General features: G+C 37.4%; 6 protein-coding genes across 7 annotated transcripts; 3 read left to right on the plus strand and 3 right to left on the minus strand.

The window, feature by feature from the left end:
* Positions 1–178: 178 nt before the first annotated feature.
* LOC115624761 (39S ribosomal protein L39, mitochondrial) lies at positions 179–1,590 on the minus strand. The gene is made up of 5 exons (XM_030519593.1): positions 1,458–1,590; positions 1,070–1,388; positions 912–1,012; positions 413–855; positions 179–351 (listed from the first exon to the last, which is right to left on the minus strand). The coding sequence occupies exons 1-5, from the start codon at positions 1,528–1,530 to the stop codon at positions 292–294; spliced, it is 996 nt and encodes a 331-aa protein (XP_030375453.1). The 5' UTR covers positions 1,531–1,590; the 3' UTR covers positions 179–291.
* A 127-nt stretch (positions 1,591–1,717) lies between these two features.
* Positions 1,718–2,826, plus strand: LOC115624701 (proteasome subunit beta type-7). The gene is made up of 3 exons (XM_030519517.1): positions 1,718–1,858; positions 1,930–2,109; positions 2,169–2,826. Exons 1-3 carry the CDS (start codon positions 1,797–1,799, stop codon positions 2,740–2,742), a joined length of 816 nt encoding a protein of 271 aa, XP_030375377.1. The 5' UTR covers positions 1,718–1,796; the 3' UTR covers positions 2,743–2,826.
* Positions 2,827–6,927: 4,101 nt separating this feature from the next.
* Positions 6,928–10,301, minus strand: LOC115624521 (probable E3 ubiquitin-protein ligase makorin-1). Of its 2 annotated transcripts, none has more exons than XM_030519241.1 (4): positions 10,174–10,301; positions 8,986–9,760; positions 8,515–8,791; positions 6,928–7,368 (listed from the first exon to the last, which is right to left on the minus strand). In XM_030519241.1, exons 2-4 carry the CDS (start codon positions 9,699–9,701, stop codon positions 7,267–7,269), a joined length of 1,095 nt encoding a protein of 364 aa, XP_030375101.1. In that variant the 5' UTR covers positions 9,702–9,760; positions 10,174–10,301; the 3' UTR covers positions 6,928–7,266. The 2 variants fall into 2 exon arrangements, with proteins under 2 accessions (XP_030375101.1, XP_030375100.1); XM_030519240.1 differs by lacking the exon at positions 10,174–10,301 and adding an exon at positions 9,994–10,070.
* A 349-nt stretch (positions 10,302–10,650) lies between these two features.
* Positions 10,651–12,346, plus strand: LOC115624570 (26S proteasome non-ATPase regulatory subunit 4). The gene is made up of 3 exons (XM_030519298.1): positions 10,651–10,806; positions 10,967–11,107; positions 11,174–12,346. The coding sequence occupies exons 1-3, from the start codon at positions 10,781–10,783 to the stop codon at positions 12,195–12,197; spliced, it is 1,191 nt and encodes a 396-aa protein (XP_030375158.1). The 5' UTR covers positions 10,651–10,780; the 3' UTR covers positions 12,198–12,346.
* Positions 12,347–12,388: 42 nt separating this feature from the next.
* LOC115624571 lies at positions 12,389–12,832 on the minus strand. The gene is made up of 2 exons (XM_030519300.1): positions 12,660–12,832; positions 12,389–12,587 (listed from the first exon to the last, which is right to left on the minus strand). The coding sequence occupies exons 1-2, from the start codon at positions 12,768–12,770 to the stop codon at positions 12,492–12,494; spliced, it is 207 nt and encodes a 68-aa protein (XP_030375160.1). The 5' UTR covers positions 12,771–12,832; the 3' UTR covers positions 12,389–12,491.
* A 185-nt stretch (positions 12,833–13,017) lies between these two features.
* On the plus strand, positions 13,018–13,622 carry LOC115624784 (V-type proton ATPase subunit e). The gene is made up of 3 exons (XM_030519615.1): positions 13,018–13,187; positions 13,247–13,294; positions 13,356–13,622. The coding sequence occupies exons 1-3, from the start codon at positions 13,093–13,095 to the stop codon at positions 13,480–13,482; spliced, it is 270 nt and encodes an 89-aa protein (XP_030375475.1). The 5' UTR covers positions 13,018–13,092; the 3' UTR covers positions 13,483–13,622.
* Positions 13,623–13,686: the final 64 nt, after the last annotated feature.

The following is a 13,686-nucleotide window of genomic DNA, read 5'->3' on the forward strand; positions in this document are numbered from 1 at the left end:
CAGGACCCTGATTGGAAGATGGTGGGCTCATCAAACAAGATCCTAATGTGGGGATCTAATATTCCGGCATTAGTTGGCTCGTTGTATCATTTTTATAATTGATATAATAGCCGGGCGTATACATACATATGTAATTCGTAATATACTTTAGAATATAGAATAAATAAGGAAAGGGTTATTCCTTTACTTTAATACCGATTTTTGCTTTAATCTTTTTTTGGTAACAATGTTAAAGGCTACAACACATTTTTAAATGTTAAAAACTGCTCTTCTAAAGGTTATTTCCTTGCGTTATGATAACTGCAATTGCTGTTGATCTTCAAAAGGTTCATTGGGTAGACGTGCTGGATTCTGGTGTATAAAAATCGTACATCATTAAGTGTTTTGCATTTGAACTAAACATGAAACTTACAAGTTTTTGGGCCCGTTGCTCTAACAGGCTATAGGCCACATGATTCAGCATAAACCCGGAGGGCAGCGCCACGCCTTGGAAACGATAAAAAGCATCTGTTGCGCCCTTATTGCTTAGCTTGTGGGCACCTATAATAGTACATTTTCCGAGGAAACGTGTGGAGCCAACCATGGGACCACGCGAGATATCAATATGGTCATCTAACCGATAAAGTGTCACACGCCCTTGATTTTGTTGTGCTATGCTGGGTAACTGAGCGTTTTTATAACGGGAATCCTTAAACATCTCCTGTGCCAGCTCTTGCTCTACCTCCAAACGCTCGATTGGTATATCCCGCGCAGCTAATTTTACCATTTCGGCAGATACCGCACGCATCTCAGCCTTAGTCGGTTCCCATGTATGTGTGCCCAGCACAACGTCGTGAACAAAGCTGCCCGATTTTACTGCAAAGGGCTCTTGTTCAAAATTATTTTTAAATAACATAGCCCTTAAAACTCACTATTTGGGCTTGGAAAGCTGTGCAACTGTAAACGAGCCTCTGTTTTGAATATCCGACTTAAAGCAGCGCCAAGCATAAAGCTACAACTCCGCCAGAATGCTCTGCAGTTTGACATTAATGTAAAGTTTACAAATTTTACATAAATACACCATATTTACTTGTTGACTAAATGGGGCTCAGCCACAAAAAAATGTAGTAGTTGTAAAGTACACGATTCTGGTAGCGGCCTGTGCATATCCCAGGGCACGCTGCCATCGATCAGCGCTAAAGCGGAACGTTTACAAATACCCTCGCTCAGGTGTTGGGCGCAATTGTAAGGCGTTGAGATGTGTTTATTCATTACCAGAGTTACATCCTCGGGCTGACCCATGTAACGCACCTCGATTTTATCTACACGACCAACGGCCTCTCGCTGTCGTCGCTGTTCATGTGTGAACAAGTCATTGCGGCTGGTCGTGGCGCTGGCACTGAAACGGGCTGAACATTAAGTGAAGTTAGTTATGTAAAAAAAGAGGGCCGCATCTATTAACTATTTGCAATTCTCACCTTTACGGCCATTCTGCTGTAACTGCTTGAGAGTAGACCAAGTTGTTCTATGTAATTTCGCTACCACTGACATTTTTAATTAATCAAATTACTATAAAAACACCACAAAACATCCGCAAGTCGTAAAGTCGGCCAGACGATTCGCATTGGCAGCACTGATTTCTCTTTTTAATGCGCACTGGCAGTGCGGCTTAACTTGTTGATATGGCAACGCTTAATGAGGGCTGCCACCTCTGAAAAGTTCATATTCATTTGCATTGTCATTTTATAGCTTGTCATCATTTGCCGCTGTAGGACTTTATTGTATATTCGTCCGTAAATTAAATTCCTTCTGCAAAAATGGATTTAGATTTGGCACGCGATATGCCACGCGCTGGTTTCAACTTCGACAACTGCAAGCGGTAAGTAAACAGAAAGGCTTATATTTTATATCTTCATACTTCGATTTATACTGAAATGGTTGCCTCTACAGCAACGCCACCTTGCTGTCAGGAGGTTTTAAGCCACCGAAAACCACAAAAACTGGAACCACGATCGCCGGTATCATTTTCAAGGACGGCGTGATTTTGGGCGCTGATACACGCGCCACTGAAGGGCCCATTGTTTCGGACAAAAACTGCGCCAAGATTCATTACTTGGCCAGCAACATCTAGTAAGTGGTGAAGCCAATCTGCGTTGATGAACTATTTATATAGCCGACTTTTCTTATAGCTGCTGTGGCGCTGGCACTGCCGCCGATACTGAAATGACCACTGATTTGATTTCCTCACAGCTGGAGTTGCATCGCCTTAACACGGAGCGTCAGGTGCCGGTTGTATGCGCCAACGTTATGCTCAAGCAAATGCTTTTCCGTTACCAGGGCCACATTAGTGCTGCCCTTGTATTAGGCGGCGTCGATAAGTATGGTTCTCATATATACTGCATACATCCTCATGGCAGCGCAGACAAATTACCATATGCCACCATGGGATCGGGGTCACTTGCGGCCATGTCCGTCTTTGAAAGACGTTGGAAACCCGATTTGAGCGAGGAGGAGGGAAAGCTTTTGGTGCGTGATGCCATTGCCGCGGGAGTGTTCAACGATTTAGGTTCTGGCTCCAATATAGATTTGTGTGTTATTCGCAAGGATAGCACAGAATACTTACGCAACTATGAACTGGCTAACAAGAAAGGTGAGCGCCAGCTGAATTACGACTTCAAATCAGGTTCCACTGTGGTTCTGAACAAGACCATAAAAGATTTGGACATCACCATTAACATAAGACCCGTTCCCATGGAAACTTAAACTAGTTTTGTACTTTAATTAGAATGTTTATATAACGATTCGGATTTCTTGGTTAAATAAAGGAGCGTGGCTTTTATGGAACAATCTGCTCATTTTTATATTTAGATAGCGTTTAAAAGCTAAAACAAGAAAAGTCTAATCATTTTGAATTATTATACATACATGGGCGCCAAAAGTCTACATACGACCCAATATTTTACTATCTGGCAGAACAAAAGGTATTTATTAAATATCTAATGATGCAGTTTCGTAGTTTATCTATTTTTATGGAAGAAAACGATAATCTTAAGATGTGTCCTTACAAAGATATAAACGAAAAACATATTTCTTCCTTGACAAAAGTGTACATACGACGTAAAAATTCGTGAGATTTAAAACACAAACATGCTCACACCCCACATAATATTTATATTTAGTAGGACCCCCACGTGCTTCAATGGCTTCAATCCGGGCTTTATGGTGGAATATTCAATTGGCGTGGTGCATTGTAGAGCAACCATTCCGTGACAACGTAATCCGTAAGTTTTGGGCTGATGTCCTGTTGGAACAACCATCGACCACTTCATTTAAGTTTTTTGAATTATTCTTGGATACACCGTTTTTTGTGTTCGGCTAATTTTGGAGCACGAATCTTTGGATTTTTGTCCACTTCTTTCAAAATAAAAGAGAAATCCCTATGATCAATTCTTTTTGGTCAACCACTTCAAGACTTATTCTCCACTGACTTGTACCCAAATGTAAGATAGATAATGATGTGAAATAAGTATTCATCAAATAATATAGGAATTTGGAAACAATTTCCGGACAAGTTAGCAACAGTCGCCTTATTGCTAGCCTGTTGGCATTCAAGAAAAAATGAAAGATGAAGACGATTTAAGTTTGACATTTACAAAATTGTAAAACTATCTACATATGTTTGAATGGAACTTTGATTTGCTCATAGTACTTACTATAGTGTAAGTTGTATTTCGAGAAAAAGGAGCAACCATTTTTGAAGTAATTACCAATACGGCTAATCACAATAAAATCGCCTTTGCCTTATTACAAACAAATTAAGCAGAATATTTCGATTCATAATTAGTACAAGAAATTTGTATAGTGAGATGATAAGAATCTTCGGGAATACTAAAAAAAAAACGAAAATCTACAGACCAACAGAAAGGACAAAAAGGAGCAACATTTTTTGAAGAAATTACCAAAAGTTTGTGAAATTAGTCGGCTAGAATCAGAATATTGCGATTCATAATTAGTACAAGAAATTTTTAATTTAAAAAAAAGGACGATCTAGAGACCAAAAGAAAGGAGAAAAAGGAAAACATTTTTGAAGAAATTACCAATAAGTTTGTGAAATTAGTTGGCTAGAATCTGAATATTTCGATTCATAATTAGTACACGAAATATGTATAGTGTGATGATAAGAATCTTCGGGAATACTAAAAAAAAAGAGCAAGATCTAGAGACCACGCCACCAATGCCTTCGTTCACAAATCTATCAACATTGATGTGATGATGCAAAAATGTTAAGCGAAGGTCCCCTCCGCAGTCGCAAACAAATACGAACAGCTGCACTTTAAAGGAAATTTATTGACATTGATATCTTCATATGTTTGTTTTTATTAAATTCACATTTTTTTTCGTCTGTAGTTATTTATTTTACGACCATTTTTGATCTGGCATAGTCATATTTGATTTGTATGGTAATACGTGTATATGTATTATAGCTACATTAATTTAATTCGTATGACCCTTTCAAAGAGGGAACATTAGTAATCGGTAACCATAAAGCATAGGCAGGTTGTTGCTCAAACTGATATATTTGAAAACTTCTGATCATTTCATTGTTCATTTTAATAGATCACAATATTTATATTATTTTTATTACTACAATACAAGCCCAATACATTTTGCTATTTCAATGGAAGGCGCGTGCGTTTTGCACTTTATTTTAATAGAGGCCACACAGAAAATGTTTGTCTTTTATATTCGGGTTTTGAAAGTATGTATTTTATTGTTTCTGTTTGGAAAAAAATGTTACAGTTATTTAATTATTTTTTAATTATTCTAGGTACAGCTCCGGTCAGGTTAGTTTAAAAATGAGATAGTTCTTAACAAAAATGGCACAGAAAATGTTCTGGTTCTGATTCGATTTTATCTTAAGATTTTTAAATACAAATGTTGGTTAACGATATCAAGGCCTGTCACATATCTAGGTTTACAAATATGCAATATTGGTCTGTTTCAGTTTCATATTTAATGAATATATGTATTGAATGAATATATGTAATGATTAATATTTATAAGTTGTGTGAGGGTTTTGCAAAAAACAATTAAACTGATATTAATTGAATACATTTTTATATATGAATATAAGTGAATTCTTTTTGGATATCTGCGCTAAAAATTAAAAAGTAATATTGGTTATGGAATGACATAACTAATAATTTTGATTTTCAATCACGCTGAAGAACAGATTCAAATGCCAACTGATTGATGATCTAACGAAAACCGAGTTAAGTTTATGAAATGTTCAAGTGCATATAGTGTAAAAACATTATTAAAGAATCGCGGCGCTATCACTTACACAGCCTGGGCTATTTAATGTTAAATTCTTGCGCAGACAATTAGGGATTTTATCTCAGATAAATATAGTTATGTAAATCTTATACATAAATAATTTTTTCTCTATTCGAGTTCGATTTAGTTTACAACTAGTTAAATAGATACGATTTTTTAGCTTATTCAGCCTATGTTAATCGACGTATAGTAAGTCTATGTATTGTTTTCTCGGTTTAGGTGTTTTTTTATTTTTACATAATATAATAGTAGTGGTATAGCTAACACAAATACACACATTTTTAATCAAACGAGCACAATATATCATCATTTCAATATTATTAGAAGTCTCAAATTCCCCTAATTCAAATCTGCAACGTCCAGGAATATTTAAATATTCAATTTCCGAATTTGAGGCTCCGAATATATTTTTATTAGTAACGCTAAAGCTATACACCACCAGATTACAGAACATGCTGCCCCCAAGGATGAAAGCTCTTTCTATCTTTTAAGAAAATATAAAGTTTGATAAATATTTTCGGGTTATATGCAGAACCATGATGAATCAAAGAAGCATTCGGAATGAAATGGGAGATACAGGAGCTTAGACCAGTAATTAAAATTTTGAACCTACCGAAACGATATAATATATTTATGATAAACTAAAGCACAAATAACCTCACTGTCTGGTGTTTTGTTTTAATTTCAGAAATCTTAATCGCTTCCATCGATATACATTTTGTGTTTTTACTAATTTTGTGAAGATTTCCAACCTCTGGTCCCAGGCTATCATTATTAAAAAAAGGCAATCAATTAATTTTGTAACTTTTCTAACTCCCCGATGAGATCTCTATTGAATTTAACAGATATAAAAAATAATAAAAATGTTTTTAGCTATTTGGTATTTATTTCGCCAACGCCTTTAGTGATTAGATCGTATCTATCGAAGGGATTTTCTTATTTTTTATTTTATAATACCGATAATAAAATATAAAGAAAACACTTCATGCAGATCGAAACGAACCACAAAACTTAAGATCGATATGAATATTTCGCAATCGAGGGCAAGTTCTGGGATGTACGTAACTGTGGGATTATTGTTCAAGACTGACGTATACGAATAAGATGCATGGTTCTTACGATAACAATAATACTTAATTAGATTTATTGTAACATTAACAAAATTAACTCTGGTGGCTCTTGATTACAATTAGCATGTGCACACATACAGAAAATATGTTTAAAATGAACTTTAGCAGTGCCAATTGCTTACTTATTAATATGTATTATGGTAGCTCATTTTTTTGTGTATCCCTACTTAATTAATATAGCTGTATATTTTAAATTTTGTATGCATGTATGTAAGTTGTGTGCGTATTTTTTATAAGTATAACCCTCAAAAGAAAAAAATGAAGAATAACACAATAATTATTATTTTGTTGTTTACAATTCAGTCTGAAAGGCATAGCTGTGTATACACATTTTTATCACCTATTTTGAACAATTAACTGTTTAATTACATATTTTAAAAATTTATTTATTGTAAAATCATAAATAACTCACGATTGTTAGCTTGTTTGTTTGTATGTTTTAAACGTTCCTGATTTGAATTATAACCCCTTAATAACAGTATTTATATTTATATATATCTTTTTTAGTTTTCTTTAATTCAATAGAGAGATAGAGAGAGAGAGAAAGGGAACGGGTTTTCTATATATATTCACCAGCGATAAATTTCGTTGCGTTAAGTCGGGAATAAATATTTAAACAGAAATTTTGGAACCCAAATAAAATAGTTGTATAAATTTCACATTTGATTTTTGGTTTAGTATTATTAGATTTTTTTGTGTTTTTTCTTTGCTTTTTATATCATTTATGGTTGTTCTCTTGTGTTGCTGATCTTGCGTATCTAACATTTGTTTGTGAGTTACACATTCTCCAATGACCTTTAATGTGCTCAGCGCAAAAAGCTTACTCTTCGTCCGAGTAATCGGAACTCTCGCTTATATCATCACTTGAAAGCAATTCCAGCCAATGATAATCACGCTGATCAAAATATTCCAAGAGATAAATCTACGAAAGATAGAAAAGTTAAGAAAAATCATATCTATCGCTTGTCACACAATCAAAGCCATTCAATACAATGACAAATTCAAAACAAGACACGTTTCGTTGGTAGAACCGATATCGCATCAGATTTTGCATGTCGAAGATAGGAATGCTTTGTCAAATATCCTTCTAAAATATACTATTGTAATTGGTAGTTCATGAAGGACACTTTTGTAGTTAGACTAATTTTGAGTTCACAGAATTTTGATTCCTATTTATGTACATTGTTGTTATATATAAACCTTAATTACTAAGTTATAGGCAGTATTGCAAATTTTATCACATCATCAAACAAAGAATTATCTTTCTTGTTTCTATTATCAAAGCCAAAGAAAAAAGCGCACGATTAATTCAATTTCATCACTTTCTAAGTTAATACAAATAAAATCGAATATTTTCTGTTTCTACGGTGGTTTTGCTTTCTCCCAGTAATTTCTATTATGTCTGAGCATCGAGCAATGACTAAATTAAAGTACTGTCGTGTTAGAGATCAGATATATGCATATGTTTGTATGTGTATATGTGTGTACGTTCTCTGGAGTGAACACAACTTTAAGATATACTGGAACATTTATGGTAATAGGATTATTAATACTAGATGAGATTTTTGTATTCTTCCACTCTTTTATCTGTAGTTTGTATGTATATCATTTTCTTCTGCGTTAAACCATTGCTTGGTGTTCAACATGGATTGTAGACGAAGCTAAGACGCACAGATATAAGACAAGTATCACACCTGTTTGACAAGAGTTTAAAAAATTCGATTCTTTAACAAATATTTATCGATCGTTAATTGACTAAGACTTAGAGGAGTGAGCAAAAATGGCGGAACAATTTTTGTTAATCCAATAGAATAAGAAACAAAAACGAAACCAAATCAAAAAATTACATATTTGCACAGATAAATGTTGAGAATACGATAAGGTGTGGAAAGTGAGTCAGTAAAAAAATGCTAGAACGTACTGTTAGCATTAATCGGAAAGAGGATATGTTAAAGTGAATGTGAAGTGTTTCCTATGATATCATTTTTAGCTTCTTCCCCGATATGTCACGAAAGCTCTAACCTAGTTGAAAAATTAAAACAATTTAGTTTACCTACGCAATACTTACATCGACCAAATCAATTAGTTCGTTTTGGCTTCCGTGCACCTTACGCGCGCGTTTCGGCAAGCCAACGTCGACGATATCGCCATTGGGTAGAGCGTGCTTGTAAAAACACTTGTTGCCAAACGGACATTTTCCATCACCCTTCTTGAAATATTTACAGTCCTTGGCACCTAGAGCTGAGCGATAGTCATTGAGCAGCTTGTCCTTTTCTTCTTTGGTTTCCACCCAAAACGCACTGGGACAAACAAAGTCCGAAGACACACGACATTCTGGACAGGCCCTGTTTGATAGAAAACAAGTACGATAAATATTATTTGCCTGCATACAAACGTGGGTATAGAAGAATTAATACAAATACATACGAATAAAAACTTACTTTGTTGTTTCTTTAGAATTGTTGTCATAGGAATGACATCATTTCTACACGCATATAACAATAAACATGACAAATGTGAATGTGTATTTTAGACTTACCGTGTGATCTTATGCTCGAACTGTTTTGCCTGTCGCCATCTTCGGATGCATTCCAAACAGAATATATGATTGCAGTTGGGCAGAATTCCAAACCGTTTTTCCCGTCCAGCTTTTTCCATTATGATGTCAAAGCATATGCCACAAGTCTTATCCTTCGAGCGAGCGATGGCAAATGACAATTCCATAGCCTGCTCATGCTGTTGCAAACACTCTCGAATATGTTTCTTCCGTTGAGCTTGGTCAGTGGGATGTAGACAGTACTGGTCACACATCTCGCACAGTTCCAGATGTATGCGATAGCGGCAGTACTCGCCATAGGGACAGGGACACTCGTACGGGCACAACTCCTCTAAGGAGAATGGCTCACCCATGTTGAGTTTTACACAATGCTCGGACGGACCTCCGACAATCTCGGCCCATGATACCGCACTGCCAGAGGCCTCGTCATCCTCATTTTGTGTAACATAACCCTTCTGGCGAGGCACAAATATCGGTGCATTTACCCAGTTGGGACGGCTGGTGCTAGGCTTTGCATCGACGTCAGGACTACTGATGGTCCGCTCCCCCTCCAGACGACCAGTGCTCACGTTGTGGGAATAGCGACACTGCTCACCGTACCGGCAGACCCCACGCAAAAAATAGCGACAGACGGTCTGACTCCGACCAAGTGTAGCATTTGTTATGGCCTGATCAACGCTGCTGGCAACGGCACTCATTATGCTATTTGCAGCTTCAAAACTTCGTACTTTTACAAATCCAACCCAACGGCGTTGACCTACAAATTAAAACAAATAGTTTAACATTAGCGCTTATACATATCCTTGAGACACGCTTGTAATAAACTACACGTGTGTGTGTGCATGAAAGAAATTTTGAAAATGCAGTTAAATAGCAACGGAGCAGAAGTATTATATTCTTTTGTTGATGGTGTCGCAAAACTTAGGTATTATTGCGTTCCGCTTTTCTCTGACAGTGGGGCTGCAATTTTCAAATGGCACACGTACAAACCTTTATGGAAACACACGCCTTGTGGTTGTGGTGTTTGGTAACAAACGAAACTGAAACTGCGTATTTTTTGCCTAGTTTTGCGTTGAGTACATACGTCGCTCACTATTCTCAGGCCAATAAGTGTGTTCCTTTTTTTTTATATTTTTGTCGTTTTTTTCTAAGCATACATGTTTTACTTACTTTTCTTCAATTAAATTGTAGTGGTAAAACGTTTATATATTTATTTATGGCTAGGCTCCTCGATACTCGATGATTGAAAATAATAGAGGTGGTGAAGAAAGCAGTGGTATTCGATACTAAAGTAAGGGTATCGGCATTTGTTAGACAGCGCCAGTAAAAGTAGCAGTAAAACACAAGTAGTTTTTACATCAGAAATAAAAATGTGAACACAATCGCACAAGAGGTGCGCACTGCAAGTGATTTTGATATGATTACAAATTTCTCGACCAGCTGTTACTAGCACACAAATTCTATAAGTAAATATTTTGTGGCTCAATATTGACTGCTCAACTTACAAAAAAATACTGCTGCGCAATTAATAGAAAGGAAAATAAACTGAAAGCGATTTTAAATGTGTACTGCCACTCTAGTTTCTATGGTTTTAGGAAGTGGAATACGAATTCAAATAAATGGAATAACTATTCAAATATCACACATCAAGCATTCCGATGTTTGTATGTATGAATTTGCTTAAATCGTATATCGAGTACTATGAACCGAGTAACTCAGCGAGACGACAGTCTCACAATTTACAGTTCAGTGGCAAAGTGACAAGCAGAAAACAAAAATGGTCCTCGAAAGTACTATGATATGGTATGTAAATTTGCCGAAACATTGCTTTCAATGTTTGCAATGAAGATGTTTGACTTTAGGAAAGTCCGCAAGTCATTATTAATTCAGTTTTGGCAACGCCCTAAAGTCTGCCACAAAGCTGTTTTGTTTACTCTCACTCTTTAACCAATCCATATTTCAGTTTCGACAACAGTGATTACCAGCGCAATGGTGATTACTTTCCAACACGCTTGAATGTACAGAAAGATGGCATCAACCTGGTTTGCCTAACAAAGTTGAGGTCAAACCCGGAAAACAATGTTGGCCTCATGACTCTATCGAAGTAAGTCTGACTATAATTATGCTTTCTGACCGTAGGTTTTAATCCTTAAATGATCAAAATATGCAGCACCGTTGAAGTACTGGCTACCCTGACTAGCGATGTGGGACGTATATTTTCAAAGATGCATTTGATTCAGCCAAAAGGCGAGATTAACCTTTTGACTGGCATCCGCATTGCGCATTTGGTGCTGAAGCATCGCCAGGGCAAGAATCACAAGATGCGGATTGTTGTTTTTGTTGGATCGCCAATAAAGAACGAAGAAGGCGAGCTAGTGAAGCAGGCCAAGCGTCTAAAGAAGGAGAAGGTAAATGTGGACATTGTCAGCTTTGGCGATCACGGCAACAACAATGAAACTCTGACGGCCTTCATTAATGCGCTAAATGGCAAGGATGGGACTGGTTCCCATTTGGTCAGTGTTCCTCGCGGTTCTGCATTGTCTGATGCATTGTTGTCCTCACCAATTATTCAGGGCGAGGATGGTATGGGCGGCGCCGGTCTTGGTGGTGCCGTTTTCGAATTTGGCGTCGATCCCAATGAAGATCCGGAACTGGCTCTTGCCTTGCGTGTTTCAATGGAGGAGCAGCGCCAACGCCAAGAAAGCGAACAGCGCCGGGCCATGGCTGACGATAACCCAACCACTGGGCCTGATGGCGCACCTAGCTCTGGAACAACTAGTGGTGATCGCGGAAGCGCAGGCGGCGTAACTGTGACCGAGCCCAATTCTGAGGAGGCCATGTTGCAGCGTGCTTTGGCCTTGTCAACTGAGACTCCTGAGGACAATTTGCCCGATTTCGCCAACATGACAGAGGAAGAGCAAATTGCGTTTGCTATGCAAATGTCTATGCAGGACGCTGCCGATGAGAATGTTACCCAACAGGCAAAACGCCCGAAAACCGATGATGCTGCCACTCCCATGGACGTTGATGACGATTATTCTGAGGTGATCGGTGACCCGGCATTTCTCCAGAGCGTACTTGAGAACCTTCCTGGGGTGGATCCTCAGTCGGAGGCGGTGCGTGATGCTGTTGGCTCACTCAACAAAGATAAGGAAAAGAAAAGCGATACCAAGGAAGACAACCAGAAGAAATAAATTTGTTTTCGAAATTGTAATTTAAGTTTGATAAAAATCATCTGTATGCGCATTGTATTACTCATAAATGAATCGTTTGTAAGCATCTTCAAGTTGCAGATTTTTTTAAAGTGCAAATGTACTAAAGGAAAATATAAAGAGCAACGTAATCTTGTCCTCACTCTGCTTTAAAAAAAAAAAAAACTTGCATCTTCGAAGGTTAATTTAGTTTATTTTTCTATTGACGTTAAACTATTTAAGAAACAGTTTATATCTACAGATTTTTTTAACGTCGTCTAGATGGACACTCTCAGCTTACTTGTCACCCTTGTAGTCACGGATGTGATACAAGACCCAGGCGGGTATGAACAATGACGCAGCGCACATACCACCTCCAAGGATAAGTTTTTCCTGTAAGACACTCGGTATCATTTTCTGTTCTTTGGTTTACGTAACCTCTACGCAATAGGAATTGGTACTTACGGCTGAAGAGACGTGTTTTGTGGGTGGGCCAGACACAACGGACTGGGATCTCCTTTGAATGGCACCACGGATCGCAGGAACCAGGAGACGAGCAGCACTGTTTTGGAACATTTTCGCAGAGTTAAATTAATTCGCTTGCCAAGGTGGAAATCGATGCAATGAAAATTATAAAGTGCTGCCAGTAAACAAGAAAAACTACTTTCAGTGCTACCAATGCATGTTTAGCTCAGTATTTCAGCTTGCCAGATCTAGATTTTCCAGCTTGCCAGATATAGATTTTCCAGCTTGCCAGATCTAGATTTAGGAGAATCGAAATAACTGGCAGCTCTTACAGCTGATATTGCTCCAAGCCTGTCATGTGATATTGAGAAAAAGTGCCTTCTTCACGATCGCAAACTACTCCTCTAGACTTCTGCAGTATTATCCATAAAAAATGGTTGAGGCATACGTTGTACCCCTGGCTATCACCTGCATTTGGGCCTTTATCGGCATAATTTGCCCATTCTTCGCTCGCGGACCAAACAAAGGGTAAGGATATGATCATATACAGATTCATGGCCATAATAATAATACGTTTTTTTTTGTAGTGTGATTCAATGCTGCCTGATGCTAACTGCGGTAACCTGCTGGCTTTTGTAAGTTTTATCAGTGACCTATTTGTTTCTACGACAATAGCATTGTTTTTCTCTTCCACAGCTGGCTCTGTTGCTACATGACACAAATGAATCCATTGATTGGACCCAATCTTTCGATGAATGAGATCATGATAATGGCCAGGGAATGGGGCCACGAAATCAAGGACACGGTCAATGTCGTTGTGTAGGTGGAAGTCGTCCTAAATGTCACATGTGTTGATTTGTTAATATCGTTATATATATTTATGCATACATTCTTTTTGCAACGTATATACGTTAAATTTAATTTCGCTTTACGAAATAAACAAGGCACTACACAAAAAGCCTATATTGTATATTTTTTGATTTACAAATAAAAAAGCGTGTTAAAAATGCTATAATCGATGTCTGCG

Source organism: Scaptodrosophila lebanonensis, unplaced genomic scaffold (genome assembly GCF_003285725.1).
Source record: "Scaptodrosophila lebanonensis strain 11010-0011.00,11010-0021.00 unplaced genomic scaffold, SlebRS2 tig00000061-arrow-pilon, whole genome shotgun sequence".
Classification (NCBI taxonomy): domain Eukaryota; kingdom Metazoa; phylum Arthropoda; class Insecta; order Diptera; family Drosophilidae; genus Scaptodrosophila; species Scaptodrosophila lebanonensis.